Source organism: Odontesthes bonariensis, chromosome 21 (genome assembly GCF_027942865.1).
Source record: "Odontesthes bonariensis isolate fOdoBon6 chromosome 21, fOdoBon6.hap1, whole genome shotgun sequence".
Taxonomy (NCBI): Eukaryota; Metazoa; Chordata; class Actinopteri; order Atheriniformes; family Atherinopsidae; genus Odontesthes; species Odontesthes bonariensis.
Genome location: NC_134526.1, coordinates 17,368,029 through 17,382,535, shown reverse-complemented (window position 1 = coordinate 17,382,535; position 14,507 = coordinate 17,368,029). Strand labels below are relative to the sequence as shown.

General features: G+C 44.9%; 1 protein-coding gene across 1 annotated transcript; it reads right to left on the bottom strand.

Moving 5' to 3' along the window:
* Positions 1-301: 301 nt before the first annotated feature.
* On the bottom strand, positions 302-13,354 carry tecpr1b (tectonin beta-propeller repeat containing 1b). The gene is made up of 26 exons (XM_075454202.1): positions 13,189-13,354; positions 12,890-12,989; positions 11,643-11,875; positions 11,370-11,552; positions 11,104-11,226; positions 10,846-10,968; positions 10,212-10,386; positions 9,667-9,767; positions 9,468-9,569; positions 8,296-8,423; positions 7,583-8,196; positions 6,721-6,836; positions 6,448-6,603; positions 6,196-6,345; positions 5,843-6,000; positions 4,980-5,107; positions 4,686-4,779; positions 4,487-4,583; positions 4,326-4,405; positions 4,177-4,233; positions 3,920-4,094; positions 3,664-3,799; positions 3,412-3,504; positions 3,222-3,328; positions 2,427-2,546; positions 302-1,940 (listed from the first exon to the last, which is right to left on the bottom strand). Exons 3-26 carry the CDS (start codon positions 11,865-11,867, stop codon positions 1,800-1,802), a joined length of 3,582 nt encoding a protein of 1,193 aa, XP_075310317.1. The 5' UTR covers positions 11,868-11,875; positions 12,890-12,989; positions 13,189-13,354; the 3' UTR covers positions 302-1,799.
* Between the last annotated feature and the right edge of the window lie 1,153 nt (positions 13,355-14,507).

The window sequence follows — 14,507 nt, the reverse complement described above, 5'->3', positions numbered from 1 at the left end:
GTCCCTGTAGTGAAACGCGGTGACGCCAGCTTCATTCTGTGGGAGCGTCTTAGTGCGACAGGGATTAGACCAGTCGGGACGGGCAAATTGATGAATGCTGGAAAATATTCAGCAATCATAAGAGGAAAACACTTCCCAGAGGATCTCAAGCTGAGGTAAACATTTACATCAACGGCATACTGCCACTGAGTTGTTTTGGAGACTCAACAAACCCAGAGCAGCGCCTCTGGAGAGATCAGAAAAAGGATGCTCACCGACGCGCCTCATTCAAATTAAGTGGATGGGAATGAATGTTTGTGCCAAAGTTGAGTACAGCGTACAGGATCCCAGCTACTTCTAACTCCCCATGGCCCTACCCCTTTGTTCTGTAAAGGCCTGGTGCCTCTTTCAGGGATCAAGGAGAAAAGGTCATCCCATTGATCTCTATAGAACAGGGACTCCTTAGCTTTGATAAACGGAGGGGACGAGGGGTGGGCTCGGGTTCTCACGCTGTTCCTGGATTGTGGCTTATTTTCAGTTAAATAAATCAGGACAACGAATAATACATATATAATGTGTAATATAATCATCTGAAGTTATATTTACCTCAATTTAAGACTTAGTAGTAGACCAGCTGATAATTTTCCTTTATCTCCTGAAACGTGAAACCTTACATTTTGAAAGGGGGTGCATTTTATTTTTCACATGACTGCAAACAGGGTATTTACATCTCTTTTCATCTTGTAAATTTCAAATTGATTTTTTTAAATAAGTAATAAATGATCAGAACCCTTCCAAAACCTTTTTTATTTTGTTTGTCATTGTGGGGTGTTTTGGAAAGTAAATGAGGAAAATAAACCATTCAGTTTACTTTAAAGATGAATCTGAAACATAACAAAAGGTGGAATGGAAAAATAGAAAGCCTGGAAACTTTCCACGGGTCAGGAGCAACTGACTGCAATGACATGAGAAGATATAACAGTATCTTTAGACCTTTATTTCACATTTCAATGCCCTTAACAGATTAATGTCCGTCTGGTCGTGGTGACATTCAGACCTGCTGCAGTGACAACAGTCATGGTCAGAGTAATTCTGTGAATGGGGTTTTATATTAATAGAAGGAGCTTTTTTTTTTTTTTTTTTCAAATCGCAAGAGGATGGAGATTTATAATCTGATGGTAAAAGCAATAAAGTGTCAATATCTCATAGTTTTCAATTTGAAAAAGCCCTTGAAAGGCATGTCGTAGCAACATGGGCGAAAAGCAGTGCACCGCAAACATTTCACTGGCCAAAATAAATGGAGAAACAAACTTCAGCAAATGCATGATAAATAATAATTGAATAAATAAGTGAAATCACATGCAAACAAACAAAAATGTAGAACAGACACAACACAACGAGCTAATAGATTCTAGGCTACAGTGATTGTGTGTCAGTTCATTTGGTTACCAGACCTTAGCCCTTCGCTGTGCTCCCGTCCACTTCGGTTTTTGCAGGAAACTGAATAAATCAATAAAATATATTGCTCTTTCCCATGATACCCAGAGGCTAAAGCCTTGGAAGGACAGACACATGCACTCACTTTCCCTTTGAGAAAATAGCTGAATACTGAAACCATTTGTACCTGGGGAAACTAGCCAGGCAGTGACGTTCATCAACCAATCAAATCCGACTAAAATACTCAGTCCAGATGCGGTGGTTTGATTGTGCTGTCCCTTCACACAAAGGGAATGTGGAAAAGGTCCAAAGGAGATGAATGTAGATCCAGGCACAAACAGGGCTGAAGAGAAGCAGGAGGAGGAGAAGGAAATGGGAGAGCGCTACACACACACAGCGTTTCCGTTCACTTGGGTCGACGGTTGCTGGGGGACTGGGCTGCGTGAGGGGCCGACGGGAGGAGGGTGGGGGCCCCGTGGAGCCTCTGCTGAGTTCCCCCTCACACTGATGTGCTCCCACCCTCCCTTGAAGTCAAACAAACATGAACAAATTAAACAATTCCTTGTTTAGAATTTAGTAGATTTGATTTCCCCCTTCTGTCATGTGTCCTAAAGCTTTCGTACTTTCCAAAAAAAATTAAGATTGTACCAAAACTATTTACAGGAATTCAATGCAGCTTCAAATGATAAAAAAAAAAAAAAAAAAAAAAAAAAAAAATTCCAATTATAGTTCCAAATTCATTAGATCTGTTGGTGGTAAAAAAAAAAAAAATCTATTAAATCAGACGTGCTGCATATCTTTAAAGATTTATTGTACCAGTATTAAGAATAAATATTTTCCTGAAGAGCTGAGCCTCATAATGATCATTTATATAGAAATGATATAGAAATGAGCTAAAGATCTTCCTTTCATTTAACTGATGAAGCACGGGCCTGAAGTGGATAAATCAGGTATAGAGAATAGAGGGGTGGATGTAAGCTTAATGAAAAGCAAACCTAGAATGAACTCACCCCTATCCCATAGTCCCAGGACTGGCCCTTGGGCTGCATTGGTCCTACACCCAGCCTGTGGCAGACGGCTCCGGATGTCTCAGCAGGGAAGCCCGGAACTCCATCAGCGATGATCCAAACCTGAAGAGAACAGTCGCACTGAAGCTTCCTGAGCTCATATATTTCTAATGACTTTGTTTTCTCCTCCAAGTCAAGAGCTGCGGTGGTGGAATGTGGAATGTTCGGTGATGTAATCGTGCACATACTACCAAGCCGTTTTCTATAAAATGTAGTGGGAAGTTGGAGCCATAGACTGTCAAAAAAAAAGCTGACATAGCCTTCAGCTGATGAGGAATTGCCTTTAAGTGTAGCTGCTGGGCCCAAAACATCTCTAGCTCAAACAGACTCAAAAAACTTCATCAACTCTTGCCAAGAAATCCCATGTCGTGCACTTTTTTCCCACAAGTCATTTTGGTACCAATTGCTAAATTCACTCTTTCCAATCAATATCTATGGTACATTCGTCTGTTCAATCAGCTTTTTAATAGAACTCTCCAGCTTTATGACTCTATTCAAACATGGTCTCCTCCTCTAGATCAACCAAGATGGCAACAAGCAAATATCAGAGTCGAGGCTTCAAAACAGCAGTTAACATCCCAATGGCTCGGCCCATAATTCATTCACAGCCTGTGACTGGAGCACGGTTTTGGTCTGGATGGATGAACCCTCCATGCACTTTTGTCAAATCTTGCGTTTCCAACCTGGAACTGATGTCATGGCGCATGCTCCCTTTCGACAGGATGTAGTAACACTGACCTGGTCTAATGGTCCCACAGAAACCTTGGTGACATTGTTAGAGATGAGCTCCCAGGCGGAGCCCTGAGGGTAGCTGGGGGTGAGGCCCTGTCTGTACCACAGGTTACCTGCATGACATCAGGGGAGATTACAGCCAGTCAGCTGACAACAGTTTGACATCATGAAGTCAATAAGGCCTAATACTACTTACTATTTTCATCTACAGCGAAGACAGAAGTCCGTCCAACAGAAAGCTGTCTGAGGGTCTGTCTCATGGGAGAGGGGATGTGATACCAGCATTCTCCTGCAGAGGGATAAAAGAAGAACAGGTCTTGCTGTCTGTAATCTCTTACTGGTTAAATTGGGTAAATGGACTCACATGATTCAACACTGACTCTTTATACTTGCTTCCTTCATACCCTCTGACTTCCTAACTAACAGATTAGTCACGACTTTAGCAGACCTGCAGGGTTTTGTGGGGACACTGATCCTCTGTAGAACACAGCTCCGTCCTTAGCGATGGCCCACACCTGATTGGCTCCGCCGATGGAGATGCACTTAAAAGGCTGGTCTGTGCCCACATGGAGCCAAGAGCTGCCCTGCGAGAGCAGAAGCACTAGAAATTATTGGTGGTTTAAACAATGGTTAGCTGAGATTATTAAGATAATAAAGGCATCTAGTAGTAAAGATCAAGTACAGATTTTAAGCGTGCTTCTCACCGCAGCGTTTTGGGGGCTGACTCCCAGCCGACACAGGACGTCTCCCTTGTCACTGAGGGCCCAGACAGGGACATGCTCCATTCTGCTCTGGGCCAGACACGGCATCAGAGAGATGTCACTTAGACAGATGGGCGGGACCTGCTTCCATGGACCTCTCACAGCAACCTTACACTTCCTGTAAGCAGGACACAGCACGCTATTGTTATAAAGTTGTATCGACCCGAGTTAAAATTACGCATGAAAGTGAGGATGCTTACCTCATCCACCTTCTACGTCTAACAAAGTCCTTCATGGTTTTGTGTCCGTGAAATGTCCTGTAGGATAGAGGCAAGTCAAAAAAAAATACTTTCTCTGTTACATTTAGATTTTTTTCGAGACACCATCTTTAGAAACAGCTGTTTCATACGTGGGGAAGTCTGCAGCGTACTGCCAGCCTTCTTTGTCTGATCCTCCGGGGACATTGTAGTCCACAGACCACTCTGACACCTACAACAAAGGTGACAGCTGAGGACAGCAAGAAAGCAAGAAGTGCAATTTAGTAGAGACTGATCCTTGGAGTCCACTTACCCAGGACCACTGAGGGGAGGGTGGATGCGTGCTGCCTTTGGTGCACTCTGTTAGCCCACTCTCATCACTCCACATTGGGCGGTCTGTAGGAAGTCCTCTGGGGGAGTTAATCATAAAAAAACAGTTTAGGATTTTCGACCACATGAAGTTGGTGATGCATAACAGGAATGAGAGTAAATGTAAGACTTGGAGGTCCCACTTGTCTGTATATCCAGTCATAGGGTTCCATCTTTGATTCTCATACACATGTATGCTCCTGACATCAGTTTGCGGGTGCATCTCAGTGGCATCTCCTGCAGGAAATACAAACAGACAAACCTTAATGCAAGCAAACACATTTGTATTTGCACACGTGCACCTGCGTTCATGTCTACAGACTCGACATTTACATGACAGCCCGTTTGTATGAACTTGTTAAGTCTAGTTCAATAAATAATGACTGAAATTCAAAGCTGCGGGGAACATGGCTAACTGTCTACAGGACATGTGTTACCCGGATTGGGCTGTTGCCCATAGTGCCCACTGTAGACCCAGGCGGTGCCGTCCCACCCGATGCCCCACACCAGCCCCAGACTGTTAGACTCTACACAGCGCAGGTGGCCCGGGACCTGCCGCCAAAACCTGCAGCACCATACAGCGGAAGCACCCAGCGTTAGCCTCAGCATTGTTAGCACGTATTTGAGCACACAGATCTGCCACAAAGAGGTTCAACAAGTCAGAAGGCTACATTCCCATTATCCAGATGAAGAGACTCAAACACGATTTTTCATGTTTATGTGGCATGTTTTCACGGCTGTGTGAACACATCTTTAAATCCGATTTGTAACTTCAGTGCTTCGGATACAGTGCATCTGATAGATGGTTGAGTGAGGACACTCATATTGGATTCCATACAGCTTTTTTGCTCGTGTACTCGAGATGAGTGGCATTATCAGAAACAGCACTACTACAGCACTGCTTGCAACAGCCACATAAACAGCAAAAATGAGCAATCGAGAGTCTTAATCTAATCTCCAAAGTGATTTTGCTAATCTGACTTTACCTTCTGTTACATGCAAAAACAAACAGCATCTTGTGCACACGGGTGCCATTTCATTGGACTGCTGCACGAGTCACAAGTTAATTGTGATTGTGAACCATCAAATTTGAATCGGAATTTAATAAAAATCACACAGTGGTGGTGATAATGTGAACGTAGCCCCAGGGTCATGTTTAACGGTATGTATTAGAATACTGCAAATAAAGAAGAAGAAGGAAGAAGAAGAAGATGGGGAATTATGTCAAGGCCGTGAGAAAGACTATTAAAAGATATGCAAAGCAGACAGACAGAATCCACTACATGTTTATCAGTCTCACATGTGGTCACAGGCCACAGTTTGTGCAGGAGCCTCCAGGCAGAAGGACGGCTCGTGAACCATTATATCTCCCTTTGAAGTGGCGGACCACAGGGCCTGTTTGGACGGAGCCCCCCTGATCCCTCGACACTCGCAGCAACAGTCAGACAACAGGTGCAACTGAACCCATGGGACAGAAACAACAAGGAATGTGATCAGCGTCAGCTTGCAAATGATAAGCGAGTAGTAAAGGGTGGAAAAGCTGTCTAACCAATTCTAACCAACATGTAATGCTCTAAGCACCACTTTCATTTAAATTGTTTCTGCCTGCTCTGCTTGCAATAGAACAAAAAAAAAAAAAGAAAAAACTGTTACCCAGTCATTCATGTCCTGTTCAGTTTGTGCTGCCAGGACCAGAGGCCACCTCTGTTTGGTCCTTTCTGCTGTGTACACAGCAAAGGCATAGTGGCAGTCCCGGAGCACTGGTACCAACACTGTCACCTCATTTACAAACACCTGCAGGTACTACAGAGACGGAGGAGAGAGGGAGCAATAGACTACTTCTGCATTTGTTTTAGTCCCATTCTGTGAGAATGAAACTGGTCATGACTTATGAGCAAAACTAACCTTTTTCTCGTCATACTGCGAGTAATAGACAAAGAAAATACTGTCCTTCCTGCCATCAAACTTGGTGGATTGCTCGAGAGCAACGGCCACATCGATCCAGCGTTGTGGTTTCCAATCTCTCCACCAGCGCAGCGTGCCTTTACGCACCCACACCGACTGGTTAAGGAAACACGGGAAGGATGGGACCACATGAAAACAAAGACATGGCAAACGTGATCACAGAAGAGATATATAAGGAAGAGAAAAGTCAAATTCAGCTTAAAGCAGTCTTACATTGCTCCTCTCTAGCGGTTTCTTGCTGGTGTCCTCTCTGTGTTCTTGCTGCTGAGGTTGCTCGCTCCAGGCTGCTGACTGGACTGGAGTCAGGGAGAGGGAGCTGGTGAGAGGTCCTGATAAAGAAACACACGAGTCAGACAACCAGCCGTAGAGATAAAAACTGCAGTCCAGGTTTACCAAGTGGACGCAAGAACCACACCCCCACATTAAAGAGCCAAGAAGCTCAAAACAAATCCATGATCTTATTTTAGGGAGCTGAGTAGAGCAGGTTCATGTGCTTTAGTTAAAGAAAGAAAAAAAGAAATCACATTAGTTTTTTAATACTGCATGTTGCTGCCTGCAGCGCTTCTCGTCACCTTCTGCCTGAAATGCTGTCGAAGCTCCTGTTTTTTTTTTTTGCTTTTTTGTAAAGCTGACCTGAAAAAAAAAAGGGCCCTGTTTAGTTATCCCATCGGTTTTCAGCAGACTGCTGAGAATTGAAACAGCCAAGTAGGGAGTTATTTGTCTTGAGAAAAACATCCCTTCAGGAGATTAAGTAGTGAACTTATCAATGTTGGTGGAAGACATGGCCTAGCAGAAGCCCCAGCTGCCATTATGAATAAAAATTTGCTCTTCGGGATTCGTCTGGATGAATAAAGGTTGGATAGAGATGAAATAACACAAATGCAGATTCCAATCAAACAGATACAAATTGACATTAAACTAAATGTGTCTAGATTTATAACATTTTGTTATTTTGTGAACTCACATCATCACCACCAGATTATTTTACTATGGCTTTAATATCGGGTTAATGTTCTTGAAAACTCAGAGTGAACGCAGCAACCTTATAAGCATCACAGACCTCTTGTCCGCGTACCTGTAGGACTGAGCCAGCTGATCTGTGAACCGGCATCCACGTCACAACCTCCGCCGGAAATCCAAGCCCACACTGGCCCGTCCTCCTCCCCGATGCCCTTTGAGCTCTCGAGAGTCCCCAGAGCATAAGTGGCAGCTGAAGCACCATCACCCAACGGACGCCCCGCCGCAAGTGCACTCCGAGCTGCTTCCGCCCCCTCGAGGTCCACGTTCATCCAAGGGACGTCATGTCCCGCAGCCTGAGGGGTCGGGAGGATCGGGGCTGGGGGAAGATCCTCGCTCTCCTCTTGCGGCATCTCCGTGATGGATGTTTGTGGCGCGGCGGTTCGGTCACGGTCAGAGACCAGGCTGTTGATGAAGCTGTCGCTGGTGGGGATGAAGGCTTTAGGGGCATCCTGCTGGGGGGCCGAGGGAGCGTCTTTTACTTCCTGGGGAGGCGCAGGTGTGTCTGCTTCCCCTGAGGGGACAATAGAGGGAGCTTCTGCCTCCAGGACTGGGGTGTTAGTAGCACTATGCTGTGGGTCAGTGGGCCCTAACTCTGAGTCTGAGTCAGTGCAGCTCAGTACTGAGCCTTGTGAGGCCTCAGTCAGGTGGCCACTAAACTCACGGTCATCCCTTTTAAACACATACACAGAAAATAGGTTAAGGATCAAAATAAAAATCACACGTAAAGATTTTAGTGCCGGTCGATTCAATTGAGTTCTCTGTACAAACCTGGGAGGAATAACCTCTTTTTTACAGCCCCATTGGGCAGAAACAGGGATCCAGCCGTTTCCACTTGGTTCAGACGGGGTCACACCCATCCTAAAATACAAGCCGCGGTCTTCACCAACCGCCCACACCTAACAGAGGGGGACAGAATGAAATCTATTTGAAGCAGCGGGAGTGAAACATAATGAGCACAACTGAACACCACAACACAGTAAATGTTGTTTCAATGTATGGAGCTATAAAACAAATTCACTTTCAGTAAAGACAACATCATGAAGAATCATAATGAAGGGAAACACATTAAAAGTTTTATTCACTTCCAAAAGACCCATCAGAGGCGCATACAGCATACAGTCAGCTGTTACTTTATAAGACCGTATACTATAACGCTGTTTCCTGCCACCTCACATAAGCCATACCCATAACTGCAGGCCTGAAACATTAAATATGGGAATATGATGTCGATGGCTTGGCCGAGTTCTAATTAGGGAATCTCCCATATGTCAGGCCAGTGGGAATACAGTCTGGGGATATATAAGGTCTGGCCTGAGGTGCTACTGCAGGGACATTGGCTGGACCTGCTGGCTTTACTCGTGTTACAGGCAGTCTCAGGGCAGGACTAGAGGTTGGAGGTGGAGGGGCTGTGGGGTGAGTGGTGACGTAGGTGAGAGACAGATGGGGAGGAGGTGTGAGAAGCAGGTTTTTGCAGTGCTAGCAAAGTCTTCAGCAATGAGACAGAGAGCAAAGACTTCCCCCCTCGAAGCCAGCCCTGATCTGGCCCTTTCCTGAAACAAGATCCAAAGAGAGGGTGAGGTGGATGAGGCATGGGGAAGCAGCTCGTAGCACCTAGGCTATGCAGAGTAGAAGCTAGCCACAGGGATGTCTACACGAACCAACAAGGTTAGAAAACTTTACAAAAAAACCTGTACATCTCACATGTTTTGGGGTTTTTTTGTTGTGAGATTCGAGTACAACTAGTTGTTACGGCATCATTATAGTTCCATCAAATCAGGTTTGCTTCTGAAACAGGTATTGAGATTTGTGTGCTTTTGTAATTCGGACAGACAGTGTAATGACAGAACTGTTGAACTTCCACAGGAGGAGAACTACACTAGCTTCAAAAAATAGATTTGACTCTAAGATTCTGACCATGTTATCATGAAAAATCTCTTAACCTGGTCATTAAGTCCTACGTCCACCATCATCATCTCCCCGCCGATGCTTATCCAGCCGGAGCCACAGGGGTTGTGGGAGTTCACACCACGCCTGAACCACACCTAGACACGCATACATTCAGATATTTAGAAGATAAGCAACCACTGCGATGGGCAGCAGCTATTCAGAGCATTGCACATGTGAGCAGTACTGATTCACCTTGTAGTCCTTAGTGACCACCCAGACCACACTGACTCCAACAGCCACATGAAGCGCTTCAACCTCCTTCCCTGGCGAATCCATCTCCATCCAGGAGGTGCCTGACAGAGGGAGAAAAGGCTGTTTGTTTGATGACGCAACACCAGATGAACACATCTGGAAAACAAGCTGTTCAGTGAAATAAGATGCCCTCCAAAACCTGAGCAAGCCTTAGGGGCACTTTTGGTTACAGTGCCACGTGACAATGCTATAGATACTCCATTTCTAAGGAATTACACTGGAAAATAAAATACAATTGCAGTCACCTTTCTACATTTTATGGCAGCTTGAATTCTATGTTATGATGGCTAATAAACCGACTCCAGCCCTGTCACTGCACTAAACACTTACTAAAGAGTAGCTACATAACAATCCCAGTCCACATGTTCATATCACAACAACACAGCATCACAGGATGATCGTGATGTTGTATAAAAAAAAGGGCCACTGCGAGAGCTATTTGAGAAATATTTAGGGAGTAAATGTGTGTTGCAGCAAATGCTGACCAGTTGGGCTGTCCAGGCTGAGGCCAGTACGAACCAACAGGTTCCCATCCCACAGCAGCACCCACAGAAGATCCCCAGGGCCGGCTGATAACTGAGCCACCTCTTTGGGCACTTCCACCTCCTCCCAACTGGTCCCCTCGGGCACACGAGGGTGGATGCCCTCTCTGAACCACACCTGCAGCGTCAAAATAATGTCACCGTGTGAAATGTCATGCATTACACCTTTTGACTCAAAATGGTTTGTTAACAGGAGATATCAAGTCAGCATTTAATCGGTTTAAGAAAACAAAAAAACAAAAACAAACAAACCGTCAACTTTGACCTTATGATTTATTTGAAGTCATGCTGCCCTCTTGTGGCCAAAGATGAAAAGTGATCGGTGCTATCAGCAGGATTGCTTCCTGTTGCAACAGTTTCCTTCTTTAACTTTACAGTGACTGAGCTCCTAAGATTAAAAAATGCGCATGCTTGACTGAGACATGAAGTAGAAAAAACAAAGAAAAAAATTCTGAAGAATTAGTCTAACTTTGACTTGGGTTGTAAGCCCTGTGGCATATCCAGTCTAATTTACATAAAGTTGTGTGCTTGTCTTAGGCTAATCATTAGCTACGGGCAGGTGGTCAAGTAAACTAACCTGTCCTTGTTGGGACACACCCCAGAGGTAAGGATATCTTCCGGACTGGTCACTCATCTCCCAGCCACCGCAGCTGATGTCACAGAGCGGCAGGGGAGGATTTTTGGGATTGTCCAAGGGGATCTGCAGAGGGAGAGAGTACCGGCTTGAGTCTTTAGTCTGCTCACATATTCTACACCCACTATATATGAGGATAAAACGATGGCAGGAAGGTCTTACAGAAATACAGAATGATAAAAAAAAATAGACTTTAGAAACCTTGGTCCAAGTGCCTTGCGCTGTGTATCGTCTGTAACGGATCCAACGTCTACGACGAACACACGAGTTCCACTTCTTGTCTGGGGAGAAGTTAGCAGGGAAATCGACAGCATACTCCCAGCCCTAAAGAGTCAGAGAAGTAAACAGCACGTGACCAAAAGCAGCGTTTTATCAATCAAAATGAGATAAAAGCACAACTAAAGTCAGACAGAAATAAGTAGGAGACGTGTGTTTAGGTGTTGATGAGGGCCTGAGTTGCTTCTCACCCCAGTCTGGCTGGGTTCTCCTCCACAGCTCTGATCCACATACCAGTCTCCCTCCCACTCCCAGCTGCGGGAGGGTAGCTGGAAGCTGTGAAGGGGTTGAGGATTCATCCCGGTCACATCGCTCCACGGCCAGCGGTCGGTGGGCAGCAGGACGTCGGTGAAGCTATCCACCGGGTTCCACCGCTAAGCATACACACGCACAAACATATAGAGTTTTAGCATGGACGAGGTGTGGCGCCTACAGCTTCGGTGCACCAACAGGAGGCGGCTGACCTGGTTTTCATAGGTCTCCTCCCGGTAACGGATGGGGTTCTCACTGGGCATGATATTGAGGTAAACATGGTGATCGCAGCCGATGCCCCAGCAGCGCCCCTTCCCTGCAGTGACGCGCTTCAGCTCCAGCAGAAGGTCGTCGGCGCGCACCCATTGCTGGCCAGCGGTGGACAGGCTGTACACTCTGCCGTACACATCCACGGCCCACAGCAGTGTGATGGGCATGGTGGTCCCTTAGAAGAAGAAGGCAAACAGCACTCAACTTTTACAAGCTGTCTGGTTAATATTTAATGACTGTGTACTTAAGGTTTAAAAAAAAATCCTAAAGAGAAATGTCTTGGTGTTAAAACTACATCTGCATCCAGACTTTATAGTACGGTACAGTTTTATGCTCCAAATAACGGCATAAACTGTTGAAACACGGATTTCAAGACCTCTGTGGCGACTATTGGAGTTTTCACAATCGTGGAAAAGAAACCGAAAACAACATCATTTATTTTCTCACTCATGTCATGGGAGCCACTGGCTGTGTTTGGGTATAATTTTTGTTTGTATTCTTTATTATCTAATAATTATAATAATTAATAATTAAAAAAAAAGAATCTTCAGATTGTACAGAACATGCACAACTCTGAACAGCAGAGTATGTGTGATGTGGCCAGTAATATTTGTCTTTTTTTTAATTGGCTGACACAAATAAATATGAAAAGGATTCCAAATTTATTCCAGAATGATGTTTTTTTTATTTCAATATTGTATCTTTACTGGTGTGATTTAACCCCGCCAAAAAAAATGTTCCGAAATATCATCTGTTGAAACATAGCTGTAATTTGAAATGTCTCACCGGAAGTCGTGCTTATCTTCTTGTTGGTTCCCAGCACTTCATCGACTGATACTAATCCGCTAGGCTACAGCATTGACCGCAGCTGTGTCAATGCCACCTTAACCGTTACACGGCGTTTTTTTTTTCTTTTTTAATATTTGCCTAATTTATGAGAAAAATGCACGCATGTCATTTATGAACTTCATGCAATAAACTCTGATAAGCAGAGCAGGTGGGTGTACAATAGGAAAGAGCAACCTGGGGGTAAATTCAGTCCCATCATATTAATAGCAGTGCTGCAGTTTTCTTGTTGGAACTTGCTGTGGCTTACTGACTGCAGTGGAGTCTCGCGCGCACACACACACGCGCGCACCCAGCACGCACATAGACGTAAGATTCACCGTGGAGTCAGACAGGAGCCTACCTGAATATTTGTATCTGATCCGCGGTTGTCAAGGGAATGCCAAGAGACGCGTCATGACATCAGGTGCAGCAGCCGGTACCTGCCATCTCCCTGACCCATGCTAGGACACATTCAAAGCTTTGTGTGAATAAACAACAGCAGGATGCATCCAGCAATGCAGTATGATAACACTGGCAGCCTGGATGGGCATCGTATTCCGCAAACTCGGCTTATAAGCTGTTTACATGTTCAGGAAACAGGCGGCAGTCATGACGGCCCATCCCTCGGAAATATTTACACCACACGAGAAATGTACTCACGCATGCGGCTCGGTCATGAGCAACACCTCTGAGGACAAAGACAAAAGTAAAGTCATTCGTGCCCAAAGCGGCATTTAATTCATATTCTGGACCAGAGGATTGCCCTGTCCAAGTCCGAGTCCACAACAGGAAATGGAGGAAGCGCTGCTCTGATTGGCTGAAACGCGGCAGGAGTATGGGAGCTCTTCCTCTCATTGGTCGAACACAGATGCTCCTATTTTTTTTTCTTCTTTTTTTTCCGACCACTGCTATCCGACGGGCACGTTTCAATAATTTATTCAATGGCTGATGAATTATTGAAGCGCAGGGTTGGTGTCGCTTGTTTGGTTACAGTTTAGAATATCGTAACACTAAACCGGGATGAGCAGCCACTTTTGTTGACTTTGTGATCAACACTGACGTCCCATGAGAATAAACATCGAGCACAAATAAAAAGCAAAGAAAAAACTGTAGAAATTTGAAAAGAAAGTACTTTGGGTCTCTATCTGACACGAGCGTCGGATCAGTGCAGAAACCCTTCAGGATGTTGAGGCTCAGCACAGCGTGAGAATTCCCAGGTGACAGGCATCTGTCTGTTGCCGAAATCCTGGTTTACCCACTCCTGCTGTGGACAGTCCGATCTGGGACATGTTGTGGAGTGTGGCCTCAGATCATCACCTGGATAAGAATCTGACTGTGTACCAGTCAATCAGTCAAGCTAGAAATACTCCAGTAAAAGTGAAGCACCCATAAAGAGAATTATAACAAATTGCTATGTTAGTGATGCATCAGGGCGCAGACAGCCCTTCTGCTGCTTAAACAGTGTATTAACAGTTCAGTGGTTCCCAGCCCGTGGGCCCGGCCTCCTCACAACATGAATCTGGTGGTTCTTGAGAAGAGTAATTAGGTTGGAAGCATTCGTGCTCTTCGTGTGTGAAATGTTAGATAGCCTGGCATTTGAGCAGCAGTAAACAAAAGTGTCGGGAAAGTTTAGAGAGTACGTGTCTTTTAAGCTGAGTTGTTTAGAGGCCACAGCTCATAAAGCTGGAAAGAAGTAAACCATTAACCCACAAGAGGGGAACTGATCATTGAAAAGTTGAGTTTATTGCGTCAGCAAACCCTTATTTATTTCTCAACATAAATCATGTTCACTCAACTCAACTTTTTTACAGTTCCACCTGAAATATATCTAAGAAGCGGGGCTTTCGCCGCGCTGCAAACAAACAAGGCATTTCAAAAGCTATTGCAGGCAGTTTACTTTGTTGTCATTTATTGTGTTTTCATGTCGGTTTTTCTTTAAAAAAAAAGCATTGTCGTTTCACCTGTCAAACACATTAAAC

What these genes read in the sequence shown, in the direction of transcription:
- tecpr1b (XM_075454202.1), bottom strand. Translation starts at nt 11,867, where the DNA reads ATGCCCATCACACTGCTGTGGGCCGTGGATGTGTACGGCAGAGTGTAC. An exon ending in TGGGCAACAGCCCAATCCGG is followed by an intron (nt 4,780 to 4,979) that starts GTAACACATGTC and finishes TATTTCCTGCAG; the next exon opens with GAGATGCCACTGAGATGCAC. An exon ending in TACGCTGCAGACTTCCCCAC is followed by an intron (nt 4,234 to 4,325) that starts GTATGAAACAGC and finishes TCTATCCTACAG; the next exon opens with GACATTTCACGGACACAAAA.